The following is a 12018-nucleotide window of genomic DNA, read 5'->3' as shown; positions in this document are numbered from 1 at the left end:
GAGTGTTTCCGAAGGGCTGTATTTTAAACGGGGGTGGGAACTGATAGTAATTTGTGCTATAATGATATTCCTGGAATAAATTTGAGTATTTGTATTTCGGATTATAATAATAATTTTCTGAGTGTATTTGTGTCTGTCACAACAACAACAACAACAACAAAAACTGAAGCATTACACGTTTTATAATACCCTAGAAGGTGTAGTACTTGCTCAGATGTCCTATCAGTCCTACCTCTTGTTATTATTATTCTCCCTTATTATTATTCTCTCTCTAATTATTCTCTCTCTTATTCTCTCTTGTTATTATTATTCTCTTGAAGAAAGGTATACTAAACAAAAACTTGGAAGGGTTATCACACTACTGCAGTACACATTATCACAATACATGTAGTGGAATAATATCTTGCGATATCCCACTCGTTACACAATATATGGATGACACCGTGAAGCTGTCGTTGGCCCGGTAAAAAGGTAAAAAGGGACCGATAAGAAGACACGTAGCACAAAGACGTCTTTGCTCAGCGAGGTTTATTTTGCAACTAAAAAACTAATGCCTTTTCCTGGGGTCCAGAGACCTCCAAGTGCGAACAAGTAAAAAAGAAGAAACGCAGTTAAGACACAGGAAAAAAAGGGAGACAGTTTCCCCTCTACTTCCAGGAAAACTGGAGTTCCGTGCCCCCCTTCTCCTGGGTGCGTCATGACAGCCACTTGTCACTCCGTGTCGCAGCCATCCAGCTGCAGACCCGTTTTTTGGCCGAACACAGTTTTACAACATCTTCCCCCCCGAAATGAGCATGCAAAGATTGCTCATTTAAGAGGGTGTGGGCGACTCTGAGGCCTCCAGGGGATACAGTAGCTGCGCTGGCCGCCTGGTGATGGTCCCTGTCGGCATCTTCACAGTGTAGGCCCGTACGTGCCCGTCCCTTCCAGGGTGGCTGGCAACAATGCGCACCGTTCTCCACATATGTCGCGGCACATTATCGTCTCGAAGGATAGCGAGGTCCCCTTCTTTCAGCGATTTTGACTTCCGGTCCGGCGTTAAATGGGCTGACCGCAGCTCTAGAAGGTATTCCTTTTGCCAGCGCTGCCAGAAGCTGTTCATTAAGCGTTGTCGGTATTTCCACCGACGTGTGATGCTGTGGTGAGTGGAAACTGTAGGCGTTGTTTCAACCTCTGGCAAAGCTGTCAGCCTTTTCCCGACAAGGAAGTGCGCTGGGGTTAGCGCCACAGGCTCGCTGGCATCCGCGTGGATATAGGTTAAAGGACGGGAGTTGATTGATGCCTCGATGTCCACCAATACAGTCATAAGCTCTTCGAAGGTGAGGCTCAGCCTGCCGAGAACTTTCCGAAGTGAAGTCTTTACTGTACGCACCATCCGCTCCCACCATCCCCCCCACCAGGGTGCCCGCTCCACAATGAACCGCCACGTTATGCGATGTTTGCTGCAAAAGTCCTGCGTTTCGCTTGTGCGGAGAATATTCCACATTACTTGAATGTCCTTTGCAGCTCTTTTAAAGGTGAGGGCGTTGTCACTGTAGAACGTGCTCGGTAGGCCTCTTCGGGCAACGAAACGGCGCAGTGCTAGGAGAAAAGATTCGGTCGACAGATTTGTCACTAGTTCGAGATGAACTGCACGAGTTGTTGCGCACGTAAATAGCAGAATGTAGGATTTTTCGTGTTGTCCGGTTGTCTTTACCAACAGCGGACCGGCATAGTCAAGCCCTACAACGTCAAAGGGATGACTCTGGTCGACTCGCTCTTTCGGGAGGGGCGCAGTGGGAGCACTGGCAGGTTCCAGTCGGCACCTTCGACAAATGAGACACTTGAAAATTGTCCGTTTCACCATCTGCCGGGCGCTAGGAATCCAGTATTTCTCCCGAATATCAGACAGCGTAGACTGTAGTCCACCATGCAAAGTTCGTAGGTGAGCAGCGTTTACAATCAGCGTGGTCACATCACTGTCTTTTGGAAGAAGAATTGGGTGTTTCGTTTCTTCCGAAATGTTGGCGTAGTGCAGACGTCCCTTCACTCTTAGACATCCATCGTCGTCGATGTACGGTTGAAGGTCGGCGATCGATGAGCCACGTTGCACCTGACCCTCGTGTTCTAGATGACGGATTTCGTTCGCGTAGCAGTTGATCTGAGCCTGCTTGATCCACAGGATTTCCGCTCTGTTGATTTCAGCTGTGGTCAAAAACGTTTCAGACGCGAGAAGTTGTTTCCGACACTTGTTAACAAACCGTAGTAACCACGCGGTGACTCGAAGTAACTTTGTGTAGGAGCTGAAGCCTGACACTGTCATCAACGGTGGTGGTGCAGCCACGGTGGTCATAACGATGACCTCTTGTCGTCGTTTTTCTACTTCAACAGACTGTAGGTTTTCCGTGATGTGAGCTTCCTGGCGAGGCCAATGTTCTTCTTGTTCTGAGAGCCAGCTCGGCCCGCGCCACCACAGTTGACTGTCACGTAGTTTTTCGACTGTTTGTCCGCGTGTCAGTGCGTCCGCCGGATTTTGAGAGCCAGGGCAATGATTCCACGCGTCCGGGTCACTCAGCGACTGCACTTCGGACACTCTATTTGCGACGAATGGCTTCCAGGCATTGGCAGTCCCGCGAATCCAACAGAGCGTGATTGTGGAATCTGTCCAGAAGTACACGGGCAGCTTTTCAGCAAGGAAGGATGTCCGCAAGAATGACGCCATTCGTGCCCCAATCACTGCTCCCATGAGTTCAAGTCGAGGTAACGTTAGTTTCTTCAGCGGTGCAACACGAGATTTCGCAAACACTAGGTTGACGCTGACCTGCCTATCGTTGTCTTCTGCTCGTAGGTAGGCGCATGCGCCATAGGCTAGCGGACTTGCGTCGGTGAATACGTGAAGTTGGAGATTTTCCGCCCGACTTATTCCCGTCATTAGGTATCGCGGAGCAGTTATGGTTGGTAGGTTTCTCAGCTCTGAACTCCATGATCTCCAGTCAGCCAGTGTGCCGTCTGGTAAAGGATCGTCCCAATCCAAACCGATCTCCCAAAGACGCTGAAATAAGATCTTCACGCGGATGAAGTACGGTGCGAGAAATCCAAGAGGGTCAAATACCCGTGCCGACATCTGAAGTACGGAACGTTTCGTATTCCGTAGGATGGTGAGGACCTCCAGTAAGTGTTCACCCGAGAACCCGAAGCAGTCGTTCTTGTGGTCCCAAACTATTCCAAGTACTTTGGAAACTTCTCCCGCTTTTATACGTTTCTCGGGTTCCGTTACTGATGGAGCCGCAGTGGAGCTCGTGCCGTTGATATGCTGCTGTAGCTCCGTCGAATTCGAACTCCATTTCGTTAGGTTCATGCCGGCTTCCGCCATCAAGGCTTGAGCTGTGTCCTTTATTGTCTTTGCCTCCTCCACTGTAGAGGCGCCCGCGAGAAGGTCGTCTACGTAGAACGAGCGCTCCAAAATCGTCGCGACGTCCGCTTGGTCATCCCGCGCATTCCTGAGATGGTATTGCAAGGTGGCTCCTAGAAGAAATGGGCTAGATGTTGTCCCGAATGGCACCCGTGTCATACGCCATTCCTCCACAGCTGGCAACGGATGGTTGACTGTCGGCACGTCAGCAAACCACAGGAATCGCAGAGCGTCGCGATCTGCTTCGTTAATGGCGATCTGAAGGAAGGCCTTCTCGATATCAGCTGTCAGGGCAATTGCGTTCATCCTGAACCGGAGCAACACTGGAACTAGGTCGGAGTTGATCTTGGGACCCTTCTCCAGATGGTCGTTGAGGGAACTTGATTTACTGGCATGCGAGGACGCGTCGAAGACCACTCGGAGCCGGGTTGATGACGAGTCAGGCTTTATAACCGCTCGATGTGGCATGTAGTACACACGCCCGTGTGTTCCAGTGGCGTCCGGAGCCTTTTCAGCATGACCTTGTCTCAGGTACCCCCTGATAGCTTCGTCATATTCGGTGAGGCAGCCATCTGAGGTGAGCCGGTTGACTAACCTGTGCAATCTCTTCTCGGCAACGGCATAGTTATCGTCCAAAGTGTTTGGCGTTGCCTTCCAAGGGAGAGAGACCCCATAGTGGCCGTCAATTTTAACGATGCTTTTTTCGAATTCTCTGTGGACCTCTTCGTTTTGTAGTGTGTTAGATTTTGGATCATCTGTTATTCCGATACTGTCCAGTTCCCATAGCTGGCGTAGGGAGGTTTGATGGTCATCGTTTTCTATCCCTGCTCGCAGCACACATACCATGACATTAGCGGCGTCGGTAATGGTGCTTCTGGTACAGGGCTGTCCCTGAAATGTCCATCCGAGCACGGTGGAGATGGCGACGAGGTCTGGATGGCTCTCACAGCGACGGACGTCCCCGCACAAAAGCTTCCACATCTGGTCAGCACCAACAAGCAGGCTGATTCCCTCGACGCCAGCGATAGATGGGAAAAGGAGACGATCCGCAATCTCCATACCTTGTTGACGCAAGCTCGTTACGAAAGAGACGTCCATGGGCGTTTGCACCACGTCTTCGCAGATGAACGGTATGGCGATTGCCTCGAGGATGTGTTCTGTGGTCTTGTACTGGCTCCTTAGACGCAACTGAACAACCCTCAAGCTTCTGCTGTGATGGTCTGCGCACGAAGTTGCGAAAGTATTGAGGCGTATATTGGTTGTTCCAATTACTGGTAATCCCAGCTTGTCCACGAGGTCCTCACGGACGAACGTTCGTTGGCTACCGCCATCAATTATGCCTCGCACGTATGCACAGTTGATATCCGTAACAGCCCAAGCGCGGAAAGTTTGAAGTAGCACCTCCGTGTGCGGTAAAGTCGGAGAGGCACTCGCGGAGAACAAGTTGGTGGTGGTCATCTGCTGGGCGGCATCCTGCGGTAACTTCGGTTTCCAGGATGGATCACATAGCGATACACAATGTCTCCCACCACATTTTGCGCATCTTCCCCCATACCGACAGTTCTTAGACATATGCCCCTGCTTTGTACACCGGAAGCATCTTTTCGATGATCCAAGTTTCCTTTTCTTCTCCTCCAATGTAAGGTCTCCCGTGCAAGTATCTGCATTATGGCCTTTTGATCCGCAGAAGAAGCAACCGGAGCTCACCTTGCCGGTGCTGTGGAGCACGAGCGCCGATGGAGGGTTCCCTCCGTGTTTACGTTTGGGTGCTGGTGTGTTGTCCCATTTACTGTCCAACACACCCGCGCGTTCGCGGCTCTCGATCTCCACGCGCAGGAAATTTAGGAGCCTCACCATTTCTGTAGAGGCCTGGGAGGCATCCGACGCCGCATCCGACGATCCTCGAGATGCAGCAGAGGGCGCGTCATCTTCCAGTCGGCAGGAGGACTCCATTGTGCTTAACTTTCGGTGATATTCAACCACGATGTCGGACGGAAGCACCGATAAGAGAATGTCCACCATCATGGAGGAATATGTAGTGCTGGAGACCCCAAGTGATTGCAGGCCGCGTGTGTTCGTTTGGACCCGGTCGTACAGCTTTCGGAGCGCCGGAACATCTTCTGACGACTTCACGCGAGGAAGGTGTCTCAGATTGTGGAGATGCTCACGTTCGATACGGCGTTTGTCTCCGAAACGTTGGGTGAGAATGTCCAGCGCGTCCTTGTAGCACGCTGCTGTGCACTGTAATCCTGATATTGCACAAGCTGCTGGGCCAACCAGAAGCGAACGCAGGTACTGCAGTTTCTCTACGTCCGACAGTTGATCGTTGTTGTGGACTGTCGCTTCAAATTGTTCCCAGAACGGTTGCCACTGTGATAATTCTCCCTTGAACTGAACCAATTGAAGTTTAGGAAGTTTTACACCAGTGTTGCGGGGCTTTTCGGGGCCGGTCGCCGAGCTGACAGGAGGAGACGCGCTTGATGACATTTGTAAAGCAGCCAACTTACTCTTGATGTCACTCAGGGCTTTCACGAACTCATCTTCGTAGTCTCCGACGGTCGAGTACTCGGCTTCCAGATCATCATCCGCAACGAGGGGGTCGATCTGCACGTTAAGTTGCTTCAGTTCGTCGTTGCTAGCGATGAGACGGTCCCGCAGACTGTGGAGGGCGTTGACGGTGACGTCCGGCTGTTGCAGCAATGAACACACTTCGTTGACCAGCTTGGTGTTCTTCGTCCGTCGAACCGAACGCTTTGTCTTCAATCGATCCATGGCGATAGAACTTCACAAGTGTAATCCCGGGTTTCGGCACCAAAAAATGTAGTGGAATAATATCTTGCGATATCCCACTCGTTACACAATATATGGATGACACCGTGAAGCTGTCGTTGGCCCGGTAAAAAGGTAAAAAGGGACCGATAAGAAGACACGTAGCACAAAGACGTCTTTGCTCAGCGAGGTTTATTTTGCAACTAAAAAACTAATGCCTTTTCCTGGGGTCCAGAGACCTCCAAGTGCGAACAAGTAAAAAAGAAGAAACGCAGTTAAGACACAGGAAAAAAAGGGAGACAGTTTCCCCTCTACTTCCAGGAAAACTGGAGTTCCGTGCCCCCCTTCTCCTGGGTGCGTCATGACAGCCACTTGTCACTCCGTGTCGCAGCCATCCAGCTGCAGACCCGTTTTTTGGCCGAACACAGTTTTACAACAATACATGTCTGGCCAAATTTCAAATCCTGCAGGCACGCAACTAAATAAAAGAAATAAAACGAAAGAACCCCTGTTTCAGTTTTGTCTCGCGTTTCTCGGTGCCTCTCTTTGTGCCTGAGATCTTTCATTTCGCGGAAAAGTAGTGGTAGCGGTACCCGAAAAAATGATTACGCTGCCGACATTTGTAGTGGAAATACATTTCACGCTGTCAATATAGAATGTACAACGTAACACGCAATAAAATTCAATCAAAATCAAAATGTAAATGTCAAAATTCGCTACGGCACAAAAGGTAGCAAATATACGGCAGCGTCATCACGCACTGTAGCCACTATACACGTAACGAATAAAACTTAAGAACAGAATAGAGGAATAGAAAATCGATTAACAAATATAATTCATGGCAGTCTTGGGAAGTAACTTAGTTAATCACTTACTGAGCAATACAATACCACCAAATGTAATCAATAACTCTTTCTCAAAAGAGCAACTTTCATATCGAATATACGTCAGCGACAGGTTGTGAAGGAAGGTGCGGTTATAGTTTCTCAAACGAGAGAGACAAACAGGTAATTCCAAATAAACTGTAACTATATAGTTGCCGTCTAGTTACACTGATTCGCTTTAGAATTCTATGCTGTTCTCTTTCATTTTAGAAACTAGTCGCATCTTCGTTCGCAACCTGTCGCTGACTGGTATTCCCCATGGACGTTGTTCTCTGAGAAATCTTTATTAATTACAGTTACTGACTGATTGCTCAGTAAGTGAGTACTTGTAACCAAGTTAATTCCCAGGACTGATTCATGCGAATGATAAATATACTTGTTCATCGGTCATTGGGCGTAGCTCTGCCTTTTGTTACTGCGTGGTGTCATCCACGTTTTTCTTTTTTCCAGCTCAATTCATTCGGTGCTGTCATTGGATGCGTCCTCAAACAAAATGCTAGTGTAAGAATAACTTCTGTTCATACTTTTGACCCGAATGTTCTATTTAGTATTATTTTTTCTCCATTACTAACTACCAGTATGTGCACAGCTAGAGGTCCACGAAACACTTCAAATAAAGCAAATACAAGAGACAGACGACATTTTTGGAAGGGTTAGTCACCTCTTCAGCCCAAGTGCAACACAGGAAGGTCAGGAACCTCGCCCTCCTCCGAACGGGAGCCGCGCAAGAAAAGGTGCACAAAACGGGTCCCTGCTGGACATTGAGAGAAGAAACCACCCTTCCACGCCACCTCCCACCTAACACACAAAGCTCTCCATCTAAGAGGAAAAAAAAGATCCAGCAAAGGAAAGGTCACGGCGGTTCGTCACCTTAGACCCTGCAGTGAAAAAGGAAAAGCAAAACCTCGTCGCAGCTATTCAAACGATTCTGTGTACAATGTGAAAGGATGCGAGAGTTTTGCGTGTTTCTTCCTGTTGGCAGACACGGGCCCGTTGTTGTTGTTGTTGTTGCTTTTGATGAGCACTTGGGGAGGATTGTCAGCTGTGAAAGTTGACAGTTCAGTCCGAGGGCTTTAACCTCGCGGTCTCTTCTTTTGCGTAACCTGGCGTGTGTTTGTACGTAAGTGTATACAAATAAGCGATGGAGACTGGAAGGAAGGAGACGGGGTGATCCTCGTGGACTTGTAGAAGCAGCTTTCGAACTCGTGTGAGAGAGGGGGATGTGCAAGGAAAGATTACGCAGAGAGAGGTTGAGGGAGAGGTCAGAGCACCTTGTGAGAAAAGCTGCACGGATAGAGATCTTGCGAAATTGTTCAAATTCTGCATGCTGCTGCCTTTCTGACCAACAGAGAAAAGACGCCTTGGGGACCCACGAAGTTATTCAGGCTGTCCGAGCTGGATCAGGTCAGCTCGTCTCGGGATCTCTTGCGTTGTTTCGTTTTTCTGTCTATAGGTAACAACAATGAATAAATATATGACCATATGTGACTATGACATGGGGTGACTGCCTATAGGTACTTCTCTATTGTGCTAGGTTAAAAAGATTGGATTGGATTGGATAGGATTGGATGCATGAAGAAAAATACGGAGATGGTGGTTGCAGAAATGTGGATCCACAATGTTAAACCCAGTCACATTTGTTTGCATAATTTTGCTTAGCTCGTTGTCTTCTCCGGCCGAGGCTGCGAGATGCCCCTGTTGGAATCCCGTTCCAGCTGTTTCGTGTGTGTGTGTTCGTTTCTTGGGTTCCCTCAAATACTATGAGGCAACTGTAGGCACACTTTCCTTAGAAGTCGCCCCAGCTGGGGGCTTAATCGCTTGCACGTGCAACGAGCTAACTAGGGGTAGGGTACTCGTCGAGAAGGGCACGTGATTAAACACGTGCACGGCGCTCCTCGCGCGATACGTGAACACGGGTACAGTATGAATCACGCGCAATCTGTCACGTGCCCGTCTTTTTGAATTTCCCGCCACTCGTTATCTCGTTAGACGTGCACGCCCGAGCAGCATACCGCCTTATCACCAGACAAACAGCTCGGTAATATCGACGCTATCACCACCACAATCTCATTTTATGATAGTTTCGCTTCGCCTAGCTTCCTCTGTCTCTCTCTATTATTGTTATCATTATTATTAGTAGTAGTAGTATTACCTACTATCTTTCATACGAAGCATTGCACGTTCAGACGAAGTAACCTGAACGAGCTTAAAAAAAAATAAAATGAAAGAACACGGGGTCACTTCCTGACAAACGCCCCGGACAGGTATATCCGATAAACATAGCAGGAGCAGGCAAGCTAGCTGGTGTTGAATTGATGTTAACATTGCCTTGAGTTTGAGGGGAAAAACACAGGACGAGATGAACAGTGAGTCTATCTGTTCATCTCGTCCTGTCCTGTGTTCGTCCTGTGTTTTCCCCCTCAAACTCAAGGCAATGTTAACATCAATCACATCAGCTATATCCGGTATCAAATCCAAAAAGAGCCGCGACAATAAACGTCACTGAAAATTTATCCGCGATATTGACACAAGAGGAGGCGCCGTTTTCCGAAGGTACGTTGTTTTGATATCAGGTTGGCTCCAAAGAGGCAGAGAGAATGAAACGGTGCTCTGTATATATGCGATCGTTTTTGACACATTACAAGATTTGTTGAGAATCCATTCAGACCTTTTTGACACGCTCTATTAAACACCTGCAAGCGAAGCATTGATTTGTGACCGGACTTGAACCGTTACTCTGTGGCTAGTTCTCTGAATACATTGTGTTACGGTGTATGCTCACGCGCAGCTCTGCAAACGCTGAACTGCGCAGCATATCATGCTCCAGCACAATTCAAATGCAGGATGATATCACTTTTCTCATACCCGTCTGATTTTCGGAGTGGACTGTTGGAAAATCCCGGCCGGCAATTCAACATCGGTTGCAAAGAGCACTGGATGCCATCAACAACTTCTTCTTGAACGCGGGGATGGATATCTCCACCGAAAAAAGCGCTGTCCTTCCGTTTACTCGAAGAGAGATGCGGAGGTTCCAACTGCGGATTGGGGATTGCCCCCTCATACAAGTCAAGTTTCACAGGTTCCTGGGTGTTATCCTGGACCGCAACCTGTCGTGGCGAAGGCACATTGACTTCATCATCTCAAAGGCTCAGCGCTGGGGGAATGTGATTCGCCACTTTGCCGGCGTGCGCTGGGGCTGCACTGAGCGGGATCTTCTTGTGCTCCACAAAACTCTGGTTCGCAGCTCCCTGCTATACAGCTTGCCCGTATTGCACGGTATATCAGCCACGTCTGAGCACAAGCTTCGGTGTACACTGGCACGCAGCCTGCGGACGTGCCTTGGTGTCCCGCGCAGCGCTGAGACACGGATGGTGATCGCCGACGCCGGGGAAATACCCATCGATGTCCTCCGCCGAAGAGAAACCATCCGACACTACCTACGGTTGCTCGCTCACCACCGGCGTCATCCTCTGGTTCAAAAGCTACGTAGGCGGAAGAACAGTAAACTCTCGCTATGTGTTACAGCAACATCTGGAAACATCCCTGACTTCACTGTTGCCCCGACCGCCCCTTCAGTGGCACCATGGACACTGCCGAGCCCATCCCTCTCGACACACATCCCTGGCCTCCTGGGGCCGAAGAGCCAGATCCCCGTTTCGGTTCTCAAGCAGTCTACTTTGGAAATAATGGATACAAACTACAGAGGCCGCACGGCTGTGTTCACAGATGGTTCGTCTACGTCGGATGGCTCCTCCGCTGCCTTTGTCATACCGGAGGAGTCACTATCATGTGGGTTCCGCCTGTCACATCGCACTTCGTCGACCTCTGCGGAGCTGTATGCCATCTTGTTATCTCTAAAGTCTGTCTCAAAGTACCCTCCCCGTTCCTGGGTGATATACACCGACTCAAAATCAGCCCTGCAATGTGTAGGAACCATGGGCATCAGCGGCTCGTTGGCCCCGGTGGTTGTTAGTATCCTGACGGCGCTCAGGTTTCTCGGCGAACAGGGACACCGGGTGACCCTACAGTGGGTCCCCGGCCACACCGGCATTCAGGGCAACGAAGAGGCAGATTTGGCGGCTGCTGCGGCCCACCGTATCTCCAGAGCCCTGCCCATTATCCTCTCCAACGGGGATAGGCGCTCCTACTTGTCTGCGTTGGTGTCACCCTTGGCCCGCCAGCAATGGCTGCATGACATCACTCAATGGTCGCTCCTCCATGCAGTGGACCCGTCATTATCATTTAGGATGCCAGGTGGCTTTTACGACACTCCTGCGGCGTCTACGACTCAACGTCGCCTTCACCCCTGCGTTCCGTGCTAAGCTAGGTTACAGTAACACGGCGCTGTGCCTAGCTTGCCGCACCCCAGCTACGATCCCCCATATCATCGAGGACTGTGAGCGGTACACGTGTGAACGCCGGGTACTTCGACGCCAACTTGAACTCCTCGACCATAGACCATTCAGCTTGTCCAAAGTACTTGGCCCATGGAGCTCCCCTGAACATCAGTGCCGGGCTCTTCGCTCCCTTTTCGTTTTCATGCAGGCCACTGGACTCCTTGAAGAGCTCTAAACAGAACTCCGACCTGTCGTTGCTTCATTCTCACCATAATTCATCCTCTCATATTAACCACTGTGAAATGGGGTAGTGTCCTGTGGCTACCACGGGGAAACATCCCATGTCATCATCACTTCTTCATTTATTGTTGTTGTTGTTGGAGTGGGGGCCCCATGTAATGGCAAGTAAGCTACACCGCGAAGTCTCAGAGAAGACCGCGGAAGACACGTCGGAACGGTCCCAGTTCCATTATTACATACAGACGCAGATATAGATATGGTGATGGCTTAGGACTGTTCTCCTCCATCATGGCTCACCCCTGTCCCATTGGCGTCTGAAGGAGCGGTGATTGCACTATAGAGCTTGCTCGTGAGGCCAGTCGTCGTCCAAATGTTCCAAAAGATGCAGACAGGCCTT

The 12018-nt window shown here is 49.8% G+C and overlaps 1 protein-coding gene across 1 annotated transcript; it reads right to left on the bottom strand.

Moving 5' to 3' along the window:
• Positions 1-811: 811 nt before the first annotated feature.
• On the bottom strand, positions 812-6163 carry LOC135389727 (uncharacterized). The gene has a single exon (XM_064619759.1). It carries the CDS (start codon positions 6161-6163, stop codon positions 812-814), a length of 5352 nt encoding a protein of 1783 aa, XP_064475829.1.
• Positions 6164-12018: the final 5855 nt, after the last annotated feature.

Source organism: Ornithodoros turicata, chromosome 3 (genome assembly GCF_037126465.1).
Source record: "Ornithodoros turicata isolate Travis chromosome 3, ASM3712646v1, whole genome shotgun sequence".
Lineage (NCBI taxonomy): Eukaryota > Metazoa > Arthropoda > Arachnida > Ixodida > Argasidae > Ornithodoros > Ornithodoros turicata.
The sequence above is the reverse complement of the archived record's forward strand: the minus strand, read 5'-3'. Positions and strand labels throughout refer to the sequence as shown.

Coding starts and splice junctions, on each gene's coding strand:
- LOC135389727 (XM_064619759.1), bottom strand. CDS start 6,163: ATGGATCGATTGAAGACAAAGCGTTCGGTTCGACGGACGAAGAACACC.